Source organism: Rhinolophus hipposideros, assembly GCF_964194185.1.
Source record: "Rhinolophus hipposideros genome assembly, chromosome: 20".
NCBI classification, from domain to species: Eukaryota; Metazoa; Chordata; class Mammalia; order Chiroptera; family Rhinolophidae; genus Rhinolophus; species Rhinolophus hipposideros.
The window spans coordinates 13,723,405-13,737,189 of NC_138066.1; the positions used below are offsets into that span (position 1 = coordinate 13,723,405).

General features: G+C 39.1%; 1 protein-coding gene across 1 annotated transcript; it reads left to right on the forward strand.

Annotated features, from left to right (window-relative positions):
- Positions 1 to 11,024: 11,024 nt before the first annotated feature.
- Positions 11,025 to 11,963, forward strand: LOC308489299 (olfactory receptor 1A1; the record flags this gene model as incomplete). Its single annotated transcript, XM_081030172.1, has 1 exon — positions 11,025 to 11,963. One exon carries the CDS (start codon positions 11,025 to 11,027, stop codon positions 11,961 to 11,963), a length of 939 nt encoding a protein of 312 aa, XP_080886298.1.
- Positions 11,964 to 13,785: the final 1,822 nt, after the last annotated feature.

Below are 13,785 nucleotides of genomic sequence, written 5' to 3' on the forward strand. Positions count from 1 at the left end.
GGTTCTCCTGCTGATGGCCCAACAGATGCCATCTGGGTCTCCTGTGTTCCTTCTATCAGCGCCTGCCTAACCCTGACCTTCGCTCTGTGACCTGTCCATTCAACACCACCATCAATCCGGCACTGTACCTGCTCTGTCAGCACCAAATATGATATTTACCAGTTTCTTGAACAGTCTCCCCTCATCCCAACCCCCAGTCCTCATCTCTGGACGTTTTCAACTGCCCTTCCTTCTGCCCGGGACACTCTCTCCACCATCACCTCCCACTCTCCCACATCGCCGTTCCTTGTACTGTCTGCAAGTGGGAGCACTGAAAACTATAATCTTGCAAGAGATTAGTAGGCATTCTCCATTACCACCCAAACCTGAGACCACCTAATGCCAGGATCAGTCCCATAGGAAGGAATTTCTCAGCCAAAACACAGACTCTCTTTAGTAGAGTGTCCAATTTTCTGAGTCTCCTACCGTGGCTAGACTATGAAATCATAGCCGTTCTAAAAGATTCACCCCAGGGTTTTCTGTGTGTGAAGGGAAACACTGCTCTCACCAATCCTTCCACCCTGCACAGGAGGGCTGGTTCTCAATCCCTCTTGATCGCCTTTTCTGGGAAGACTTCCTGGACACACCAGTTCCCAGGGATCCTCCTTTGCTCTCCTCCATCACCTATTTTCTGTGCCCCTCATTTGGTGGCTCCCAAATCTCTTGTCTTCTGGTGAAAATGACTTTTACACTTTAACATCCTCCTTCCCCGCAAACTGTGCAAGTGCTGAGATTTTGTTATACTTTCGTTATCAAATGCTGAGGTCTTTTCTTCCCTACTTGACTCGGACACTTCAGAGATGGACAGCAGGCCATATTGACCTGTATATCCTCACTGCCCCTGGACATGCTAGTCCATGTTTGCTGCTGCACAGGGAGCTGTGTTGGGACTCGTGTGTCACCCCAGCTATCAAGCTTACCTTCCTGCCAGTGTCCATCTCTGCCATTATCACCAATGACCTATTGCCTCTTTCTCAATCCTCTACATCATTGGAGATTAACATGAAAATTCTGCCTGCAGACTCAGAGGCAAGACCCAGGGACACATGTGAACATAACAAAAGGCTCATGTCCAGGTAGCTTGCCTCTCTGCTGCAGCAAGCCCCTCTTACACCCCAACTGCAGCAGGGCTGCAGATGGGATTCTGTTCATGACATCAGAACCTCTGGAATAACCCTAGGGTCTCAGCCGTGGGCTAAAAGGGGACCTGTGCTATTTATTTCCCAGGCAGCCTCAGTGTGAGTTCTCTCGGGGATCCTGTGGGAGTTTGCAGCTTAGTAATTGTCCCATGTCCTTGACAGCCTCTCAGGAGTGGTTACTAAACGGATGTCGTCCAGCAATACTGTGATTTCCTTTAAGAAGAGTTACTAACTGCCTGTCTCTTGAGTTGAACGAGAAAGCCACCCGATCCATCCAAAAATATCTCCTTTGGTTGCTCATCAATGAAACAACACTATTGAATGAAGTCATAAGAGGTCTCTGCTAAAATTAGGAAATCTTGTGCCACAAGCATTTCTGTGGCCAGTGCTTTCCCTGCTCTTCGCTCAGGAAAACACTGGAGAAGAAAAGCTTAGACTCTTAGAATATCCTAAAGCTGTCTTAGAACTGCTAACTCATACCACTGAGAAAAACAAATAAATAACTAGAGAATGTGTCTTTTCAGTTCCTTTTTTAACTTAGTATGAGGCTACATACAGTCAAAATACTGTGTTCAAAAATTAGGTTACTTCCTCCTGCCCCCTTTCAGTGTGGTTATGTTATTTGTTTGAAATACCATGGGAGTGGGGTGGAAATAATTTTACCAGGTTATAAAACACACCATATATATAAACACATCATATATATATATATATATATATATATATATATATATATATATTCAGATATGGCATAGTTACCAGGTATAGATATAAAATTAAGGATAGGAGAAAACCAACCCAGATGGAATGCAAACAGAAACAAATCTAACTGGGTTTCAAATGAATAATAGAAACACATTAAAAAGGGGGAAGGAAATTAACCCAAGTAGCTTTTGAGCATGGTATTTTTACTACCCTCAGGCTAATGACACATTTAACTATAGAAATACTTTTTATTCTTGTTGTTGATTTGTTTTACACAGTAGCATGAGTTAGTGATTCTGAAACTATGTGTGTCCTACAATTGAGCAAATAAGTAATTATAATGTGGATATTAACAGCCAGGTTTCTTATTGTTGCGGAAGGGAATTTTAAACACAGAAAGTGAAAAGGCTAGAATGAACCCTGTGTGTTGGGCTGAAACTAGAGTTATGCGTGTAAATTCATGGTTCTCAAGATGATAAACACGTAGGCAGATAGATAGATAGATAGATAGATAGATAGATAGACAGACAGACAGACAGACAGACAGACAGACAGACAGACAGATAGATGGAAATAGAGGTTTATGTATGTATATAGACACATACCTGTATTTCTTAACTCTGTCCACTGAGCAGACCTAAAAGCAATGACATCTCCATAGCAAGCACACTTATCATCCAGAAATCAGTTTTGAAATATCAGGAAGGACTTTACACCCCAAATCTGAAGGCAGGGAAGTGAGGAAACATCAAAACACAGAGAGGTAGAGAACAGAAAAAGAGATGTGCATAGATAGTTGCCTAGCAGGAGCTGTGACTTTTACACAGGGATGCAGGAGTCACAGATTAGTAGTTTTAGGAATAAATTCTCCAACCTCTCTCTCTTTCCTCCCTCCAGTCTTGGCTGCAGCTCTCCATTGGCTAAACCAAACCAAATGCCAGAGGATAAGGCAGCCTATTGTTGCGTTCATACTGATCAGCTTCCCTGAGTGCAGAGCAGGGTGGACAAAAGAGATTGAATTTGGATTTCTGGTCAAGATGACAGAGTAGGTGAACGCTGTGCTCACCTCCTCTCAGGACAACATCAATCACAACTAAACTGCAGAAAAATCATTATTGAGAATCACCTGAAGTCTAGCTGAACTGACACCCTACAATTACGGACATACAGAAGAAGCCAGCTCAAGACTGGTAAGAGGAGCAGAGATGAGGAACAGGATGGTCCCATACCCTCATGTGACCATTAAAAATAGGGAGGGATATCTCAGCTGCAGAGGTTCCCCCCTCCACCTCCCCACCTGGAGGAGCGAGGGGTCCCAGCCCCAACCAGGCTCCCCAGCCTAAGCTTTATTTTCTCTCAACACTCAAAACTTCTTTATTGCTTAAAAATGTTTGTCCTTTTAATTTTCCTTAAGGAAGGATTTCTGCTACCATCTGAATATTTTTGTCCCTACCCGCAACCCCACCACACATACACACACAATTCATACACTTAAATCCTAATTCTCAATGTGATGGTTTAGGAGGCAGGGCTTTTGGGAAGTGTTTGGGGTGTTCATGAGGGTGGAGCCTCACAAATAGGATTAGTGCTCTTAGAAAGAGACCCTACAGAGCTCTCTCTCTCTTTCTGCCATGTGATGACACAAGGAAAAGGGTCTTCTATGAACTGGGAAGCCCGCACCAAACACCAGATTTGCCAGTGGCATGATCCTGGACTTTTTAAGCCTCCGGAACTGTGAAAAATAAACTTCTACTGTTTATAAACTACCCAGCCTGTGGCATTTTTTTTATAGTACCTCAAATAGATTAAGACAACTTCTGAATTCTGTCCTGAATATTACTAATTTATTTTCTGAAATGTCAATTCTGCCTTAAAATGCAATTAAAATCATTTTTCTGCTCCTTATTCACTTCTGTCTGCTGTTTCTATGTCAGTTTCATTTTCATCTGAATTTGTTTGCTACTTTCATTTTAAATGTCTTCAGAATATGAAAAAATAATTTTAAAAATTTCTGTTTCCTTCCTTAACTGCATTCAAATACAAGTTTTTCTTCCAAGTACTTAAGGGACTGCTCTTCTTCTCTTACTCTGCAAATATAGATCATTCTTTTTTAAAGTGTCTTTAAACTATAAGGGATTTAACAAAGCCTGAAATTTTCTAACAGAAAATTAAATTTAGCCTCTTTTACCATCCACAGGATTTTCTCTTTAGGACATGGAAAGTCGGAAATCCCTTTCACTAGCTAATGAAAGGTGTAGTCACTATAGACAGAAATATTTGCAATGTTTGATACTAAAGTATCATTTTCTTTGTATTCTCTTTGGTGGCATTGCGTAATTCCTTGCTCCTACAGGTACGTGGAAAATAAAACATGGAAATAGTAAGAGATTTCAAAAAATATATAAAGAGAAAAATATGATTACCAGGAGGAAAATACTTATGATGAGATGTCATCTGTGTCTCAGGAGCCCACGTCCTGGACACTGGAGCATGAGCTAAACACAGGGCAGGTAATTAAAGAGCAAATAGGAAGGTGTGACTCAAAACACTTGTACGCCTAAAGGAAAATGGAATTCAACAAATATTTGGACATCTCCCATATGCAAAATCTGAAGAAGAGTTTGGAGAGTTGTCTAATAATTACATGACCAGTAGTAAAATAGGTAGTCAATAGGTAGTATGATAGGTAGTAAAACTAATAGTATAGAGGTAGTAAAGTATTGAGTTAGTAAAATAACAGTGCTAACTATGTGCCAGGCTCTAGTTTAAGAACTTTTCAGAGATTAGTTCATTTGATCCTCAGAACAACTTTATGAGGATGTCATTATTGCTGTTGTTATTCTAATTATAGAGATGAGTAAGTACATTAAATAACTGTCCGAGGTCAATTACAGCCAGGCTCACTCAGGTCAGTTACTTCCAGAAGCCTGGAAGGAAACCTGGCCAGAGTTCACAGTTTTCACCATGGTCCTCTACAGAAAGCAGTGACCTCTCTGCCATAGGAGGTGCTAAGTCATAGTAACATAATGACCATTAATTGGGGCTGTTATAAAAGTGACACATACATGAGGTGGACTAGATAACATCTAGGCCCTTTCCATATCTAAGAATTTAAAAAATTCAGAGACTTACTATTAAAATACTAGAAAAAAGAAAGCTGAACTATCACCATAACCCTCCTCAAGAGAAATCATAGACAAAAGGTGAAATATAATTCTTCTTTTTTGCATCTTTAATACCAGAAAGCCTCCAATATATCCTGAAATAAAGACCAGGAGCTTGTACCATAGTCCTTGTATCCCAAGGGATGGTTTCAAGTCTCTGAACAGCAGAGAGGAGCCCACATTCCGAGAAAAAGGTTAGAATAGGTCAGCCAAGTGCTTAGACTCTGGAGACACACCTTATTGAAAACTCCATTGCCCATCCTTCCCTCTAGAACTCTGGGAAAGATTACTCTTGAGAACCACTGTCCTCTCAGGGCACAGGTGTAGAAGTGTGTAATGAGTCTAACAATTACTCTGATTAAGACCTGAATGAACATGGGGAAATCATTTTTCAAGAGACTTTGTAACCTAGTGAATCATTCATACTTTTCTCTATCCTACTTCTGAGAGGAGGAAACTAAAGTACTCATTTTCAGGCTCTATCCAGGACAAGTTCCTTCCATCCCTTCTGCTCCACAGTTGGGAAACTTGGGGTTCCTCTTTCCAAGCCATCCAAGTCCTGTCTCCTCTGCCTCAGGAACAGAAGACCCGCTCTCTAACATGCCTGTCCCCGAAAAAGAATGCTAATGGGTGCTGGCCCGTTGGCTGTAAACTTTCCATTTGTGGAAGAGAAGTGAAGGTCACAGGACCAAAGCCTTTTTGACAACATCTGAGCTGACTCCGCATGTAGGGGCTGTGGACAGTGGAGAACAATCTCTAAGACAGTGATATCAAGGGACAGGTAATCAGCAACTGCACTACAGGCCTTATCCCTTTTGAGCCTCACAACAAGAGGTAAGTAGAATTAGTTTGTCATTTTATCAAAAGAAAAAAATTGGTGAACTGAGTTACCTAAAATCACACAGAGAAGGACTGGCAAAACTAGGACTCACATCTTGACTCCGGAACCCAGGTTCTCAAGATTGTGTAGACAAAACAGAGAGGAGGAGAGAGGAGAGGGGAGAAAAGGGGAGGAGAAGGGAGGAGGAGGAACTCTCCTTGTGACAATGGTTATTCTTGGGCCCTTATCCATGAAAATCAGATGAGGAAGGAGGAATTTTGATTTGGGTATCTCAGTCCTGAGCTCTCCACGTCATGAACTAATATTGTGTGTGTGTGTGTGTGTGTGTGTGTGTGTGTGTGTGTGTACATGCACTAGCACAAACCCATTTTCTTAGAGAGGAGCTGCTACTAACCCACCTTGTATTCCCACATTCACAGGGTATGCTAACAGGCCCCTTCAGAAAATTATGTTATTTTTATTATCAAAACATAGATGGGTCAAAGTACTTGGACATTCCTTTGGCCTTGTCTGCTAACCACAATGGCAAGGGGATGTATGTATTTGGCCTCTTATGTCCCTGGAAAATTGTCCTCAGCACTGTCACACTCGTGTGACAGATATCTCAGAGCACAAACACTTTCCAGGAAAGTGGACTTTAGCAGCCCAGCATTGCCTGGAACTCTGATTAATTCCAGGGAACTCAAGGCTCTCACTCTGTCTCTAGCATTCATGCTGATGCTTCTCCTGGCTCCTCTCTCCGGGAACATATGGTTCTTTTACCTCTCTCTTCAAGATTTCAGCAGAAATCATCTCTCCCTGTGGCATTTAACACTGACGATTCCGAAGTCCCTGTGCTCAGAAACTTCTCTGCTCTGCTTCCCTGTCTCTCTCTCTCTCTTTTTTTAACGGCTGCCTTTTTAAAGCATATGCTTAATTTAGCCATATAATCCATTTAAGATGTTATAAAATTGTTTTTAGTTTCAGATGTACAAAACAACGCAATAGTTAGACCCCTCACAAAGTGATAACTCCCTGATCTACCCCTTGCCAATCTACTACCCATCTGACATTGCGCATAGCTGTTACAATTCTATTGACTATATTTCCTCTGTTGCATTGATTTAACCGTCTACTTCTTTTCTGGTGCAGCTTTTTCTTATATTTATTAACTTTTTTTTTTTAATCATCAACTTGTGATCGTCCTCGCACCAGATTGTCATTGAAAATGCTGCCTTCTTCACCAGCCCTTTTATATGCCCAAATGCTTGTATTACAAAAGGTTGCATATTTCTGTTGCCAAAAAGGGTAGTACAATTTACATCCACTATACTAATTTTTGGTATGTAACAAATCCAGTACAAAGGTTTTATGTTGGTTCAAAATTCTCCACATTATAACCCCAAACTTCTTTTCCAGGCTGATTTCCCACTTTTGTATGTTTTCTCCACTATTCCTTGTTAAATTTTGTTTTAATTTAGTTCAACCTCTTTTCTTTTATTAGTCGTGACAGCTTCTTCTCCTATGATTGATCTATTCTAACAAGTTGCCCATAGTTTCCTATTTTTGACCCTTTTACCAGCGTCTGGGACTCTTACATATTCTGAATACTAATGCTTTATTGATTATGTGTGCAGCAGATTCCTCTTTTGCGCCCATGATTTCTCTTTCCCTTCTTTATAGTCTTTTTCATGCCAATGTTTTAAATTTAAAATAGTCAAAGTGTAATACATTTATCCTACTTTGTGTGTGTTTTGTGCTGGTTTAAAAAATTAGTCCCTTTCCTGATATCATAAACATATTTTCCTCTAATTATTTTCAGCTCTATTGAGATATAATTGACATAAAATACTGTAAAAGTTTAAGGATTACATGTTGATTTGAGATGTTTATATGTTCCTCTAAGTTTTTTGAAGTCTTGCTTTTCACAATTAATCCTTTAGGGATTATTTTTCAGTATTATTTTCATATATGGGTATCCCGTTGTTCCCATGCTCTTTACTAAATGGTCAGTCCATCCTTTCCCTGCCATTTCTAAACCAACTTATGTCATGTACCAACTGTTAATAAATGCTTAATCTGATCTGTCTCTCTAGTCTGTTACATACATCTATTTTTCATTTCCTACGTCAATACTACTCTGCTGTTTGAATTGCCATAGTAAATTATTTTGATACCTGATGGGGCCATTATTTTCTCCTCATTTTCTATCTTCAAGTTGTCTTAGCTTTTATTGGCTCCTTATTTTCCTGCATGCTAAATTCCATGTTTAAAAGAAACCTGTAGTATTTTGATTGGGATTGCATCAAATTCATAAATTAATTGGAAGAGAACTGACATTTTTACCACAGTAATTCTTATCATTAACATTGCTTATCTTCATTTTCTTAGGTGTTCTTTTCTTGTCCTTCCTTCAATAAAGTCTTGTCATTTTTGAAACCAATTGGACCTCTTTTGTTAGAATTATTTCCAGATTCCTTAATACTTTTTATTGGTAGTATGAGTCTTTTTAAATTATATTTTCTAATTTATTATTGTTTAAGAACAAGAACAGTATCAATTGTTATTAATATCAGTCTACATCAAACGAACCTGCTAATATGTCTGGAGATTCCCTTGGGAATCCTTGATTGACCTAGAGATTCCTTTGGGTTCTTTGTAGACAATTAGATTTTCTGTGAATTGTGTTCTTTTGTTCTTTCCTTTCCAATTCTAATACAGCAAAAATAAATTCTAATGTTATTTCACAAATAGGGCAATACTTCATGTGTTTTACACAGAGGACTCAAATTAGCTGTCTACTTCATACAGGCCTATGGCCACATCTCCTGTACCAAAGGGGAATTACATACCAAACCCCAGCCTTTTGGGTCTTGTTTGTAGTTGGAAAACCCAAGTGTCCACAATAGCATCAACTGTCTTACAACTCTTGCTCTGAGTATTCTTTTTGTTTCTCACACCTAAGTGTTCCCATTTCTTTCTTTTAAATTTGGTTATAGGCATATTTTATTAGTTTTAAAATTTGTCTAGAATTTTTATATGTTTTAATTGGAATGGGATCTATTGACATTGGCTTAGTATGCCACATTGCCAAGAACCACTCCTCTAAAATATTACGCTTCCATACCATATGAACTAACCATAGTCCCTGGGTCCTTTAGCTTTATTGAGCCCTCTCAACCTTAAGATATTATGATTCTGTACAAAGACAAGGAAAAGTATTTCAAGAAAGAATACCAAATTCCTTTAGGTTCAGTGATGGAAAAGCACATCACATTTGGGGAAATATATACTTAGCTCTGCATCCCCTATGCCTAGCATATAATTCACACATGTACTATTGGAGATATTGAGACTTAATGATCGAATTAATTATAGATTAAATTAATTCTTGAGTAGCGTTCTCTTTAGAAAAAATAGTGAATTATTTAGGATATCCTGGACTACAGTAATACATACATCTCAAAATGCATAATAGTTTAAACAGAATAAAAGTTCATTTCTCTCCTATGTAAGTGTCCCACTGGGTATCCTCGGAGGTAAGAGGCTCTGCTGGGTGTAGAGAACTAAAGACACAAGCACATTTCACCCTGTGATTTCCTCATCCCACTCCGCTTCCTGGTCATTTCCATCTAGTTGTCGTGAGGGCAAAAAGAGTATGGAGGAAGCTCAGAACTGGAACACATGAATAGGAGTAAAACTCAGTCACATGTCCACACCTCAGTACAAGGGAACCTGGACATGTAGCCTAACGTATGTTCAGGAAGCAGAGAACAACATGGGTTTGGATGAGTAGCTAGTAGTCTCTGCCATAATTAACATGCCTCAAGTACAAGTGGATTAAAGAGGAGGGAATCTACACTCAAGCAGTTAAGGGAGTATCATAACATTTCAGGTGGAAAATGACAATGATCTAAGCTAAAGCTCTGAGATAATACATAGAAAAGTTGAATTAGTTAAGAATTATTTTAAATGAAGAATCAACAAAATCAGATGTAGAAGTGAAGGATAAACTGGGTGAGTGTACCTGTAAGCATCCCAGATATGGGGAACCCAAGAAATAAACCGTGATTTAACTTAAGAACATTGAGTGCAAACTCATTGGTTCATATTATGAACAATATTTCACAATGATCTCTCTGGGGGTGACTAAAATAAAGTATGGTTTTCCTCCTCAAAAAATCTTGCAAACTACTTAGGTAGGGATGTGCAGAGAAGGGAGTTTGTGCAGACATGTTGGCAGGATGCCTAAAGATAGAAATATGGGAAAGAGACATCAAGCCTACAGATACGGACTTACGAGTTTTTTACGCGGTAGTTGAAGTGACTCTGGAGTTGGATGAGTCACCAAAATAAATAATAAGGGAAAGAGAAGCCTGAAGAGAAAAGCTTTGCAATTATCTATATTACCGAGTTTTCCAAAGAGATTAAAGTCTTCTTTGGGAATGGGACACTTGGGTAGAAAATTTAGTAGGCTTGTTTTTGTTAGGGTGTCAGTCCAGTGCTCCTTGTGATTTATAATCTTTCAATGTCAGTGTCAATACCTGTTATTTCCTGGGATTTGGGATCTTTATGAGTTTGGTCATTGGAACAATTCCTCATTCCAGGCTAGTGCTTGCACTAATATAACCTTTGCACTGGAGTACTTTGTCAGAAACTCCAAAATGCTGTCCTTCCCAGGTCATGTGTAATGAAATTAACATGTAATTCTGGCTTCTCCATTAAGTTGTAAGGTCCCTTAGAGCAGAGACTATGCCTTACGTGTTGAATAAATAGATTAACACATTTTATTTTTCAGATATTTTTTTTTATTTTTCCATAAACCTTTCAAAGTATGAAGCACATGCAATATGAAAGTTAAGTATCTGATAATTGATTAAATGCTAGGTGTTTGGATGGTGGTGTTGGGGTGGGGGAGGATGGGCACTTCTGATTCAAAGATTGCTCACTTCTTAGACATGAGTGTCCAGGGCTGTCATTTAGTCCCACTGATGAACAAGGATATTTCCCCAAAATGTTGGCTTTCTCCAGATTTAGTAAACTCAATTGTAGAGGTGGCTGATCACTTGAGACAAACTGTTGTGTAAAGAAGAGCATTATACACAGTAACTTCACTAATAATTCTGGATTCTTCTCCCCTTTCTTAATAAAGGAACCATGAGGGAAGAAAACCAGTCCTCTACCCTGGATTTCATCCTTCTGGGAGTTAGCGGTCAGCGGAAACAGGAAGATTTCTTCTTCATCCTTTTCCTGTTCATTTACCCCATCACACTGATTGGAAATCTGCTCATCATCTTGGCCATTTGCTCTGACATTCACCTTCACAAGCCCATGTATTTTTTTCTTGCTAACCTCTCTTTTGTTGACATCTTCTTTTCTTCTGTAACCATCCCAAAGACGCTGACCAACCATATCTTGAGCACCAAAATCATCTCCTTTGGGGGATGCCTAACACAGATGTATTTTATGATTGCTTTGGGTAATACAGATAGCTATATTCTGGCTGCAATGGCATATGATTGTGCGATGGCCATCAGCCGCCCACTTCATTACACAACAATAATGAACCCGAGGACTTGTATCCTGCTAGTTGTTGGGTCTTGGGTGGTTGGAAATGCTAATGCCTTCCCTCACACTCTGCTTACAGCTAGTCTGTCCTTCTGTGGCAACCAGGAAGTGGCTAACTTCTACTGTGACATTACCCCTTTGCTCAAGTTATCTTGTTCTGACATCCACTTTAATGTGAAGATGATGTATCTAGGGGTTGGTGTTTTCTCTGTGCCATTACTATGCATCGTCATATCCTATGTTGGGGCCTTTTCCGTGGTCTTACGTGTTCCATCCTCCAAGGGTGTGCTCAAATCCTTCTCCACCTGTGGCTCCCACCTCACAGTTGTTTCTTTGTTTTATGGGACAGTCATGGGCATGTATTTCCGTCCCCTGACTAGTTACAGTCTAAAGGATGCTGTGATGAGTGTAATGTACATGGCCGTGACCCCGATGTTAAATCCTTTCATCTATAGTCTGAGAAATAGGGACATGAAGGCTGCCCTGGGGAAACTGTTCAGCAAGAGAATCTCCTCATTACCAATGTGAGCTCATATTGGAGACTGCAGTTACTACTTAGGAGACACTTGAAAATCTATCCCCAATGTCCTCCCCCTCCAAGAAGCCACCTTTGATATTTCCAGTTAGGAAGTCTTCTCTAAAATCATATAACAAACAATTTATGAGACATCTTATTGAAATTACCACTCTGTACACATTATTGTCCTTTGGCAGAATGGCAGCACTGGACTGTTGGGTTCATGTCCCAACTGTTGTACTACCAGACTAATGTTGAGAAGGTCTGAGACTCAGCTGCTACATCTATATTTAGAAAAAATAACATCTGCCTGTCACAGGATGTAAGCATAATGATAATTCTTTATTTGAAGGTATAAATCACTAATCAAATATCAATTTTTATTGAACTATATCATGTTTAACTACCCCTACTATGCATGCAATCTTCTGAGGGCAAGTCTTTTTTTTAACGTTTTTTTTTACTAGTTTCAGGTGTACAAAACAATGTCATAGTTAAACATTTATATCCCTTGTGAGGGCAAGTCTTAACACATCATTGTACCTTTCATAATCTTGGTCTTATTAAGTGTATCCAATAATTCTTAGTGGAAAGTTAGATGAACAAATGAAAACATCACTCTCTGAAATGTAATCTGAGAATTATCAGACATAATCAGATTAGACATTCTTTAGCCATCCATTAAAATCTTTAATGGAACTGACCTGGGGAGATATTGTTGTTTTTGCTATATTGTGGATTAAACTAGACTGTTTCTAAAAAGCATATGACTCTCCCTAAAATGATACTCATCAATAGAGTTGTTGCATTTTTAAATAATAAATATTCTGATTTAATTAATACAGAAGTGCTGATTTAATTAATTATAACATGAAATAGAGCTACAGAGACAAAAAAATTGGATCCCAAATAATAACTGAAGAAAGAAGAGAAGTACTGAAAATGATGTGACCATGTTTCTCCAGCATGGCCAGGGAAGAGGAGACTTTTATTCTGGATGACCAACCCTGATTATGTAGGTGATAGTCACCAAAACAGAGGCAGTTAATCCAGCTGGTCACTAAATACCCATTAAGGATCTCCATTACCTATGATTTGATTCTGTTCATGAGAAAATTAAAAACTTTTTCAAAATATTAATAAAATATAAATGATTGGGGCAGCCAGTTAGCTCAGTTGGTTAGAGCCCGTGCTCTTAACAACAAGTTTGCCGGTTCGATTCCCACATTGGCCAGTGAGCTGCACCCTTCACAACTAGACTGAAGGACAATGACTTGACTTGTAGCTGATGGGTCCTGGAATAAACACAGTTACCCAAAATATATTATATATATATATTTTATATAAATATAAATGAGTGTCCTTAAATATCATTTCCAAACAGCATAACATTTTGAAGAGGCTGATTGAATGTATCTTAGAACAGTATGCAAGTTGTTTTGTTATCTACTATTTTTAACTGCCAGTAAAAATAAATATAAAATTATTATCTTGTACAGATAATTCATATTGCCAAGAATTTGTCCATGGATGTTGGAAGATGACATAATTCACCTTTTGATGCGCTTTGGGTCTCTAAAATGCCAAGGATGAGAACTATCCCAATTATCTTCTTTTTAAGCAAAAAGCATTTGATTACAAATGCATAAGAATCTGTGTGAATGAAGGACCAGATCATGGAAAAAATGAAGGTACCCCGGGCTGGAGGAATCCAGGGTGGTCACGTTAACATCTGGCACGGCAACCTCAACTCCCAGCATTTCAAAACCTACACAATGAGCATAAGCGGCCAACAACGTGCCCTCCAGGACCGCTGCAAAACCAATGCCAAGC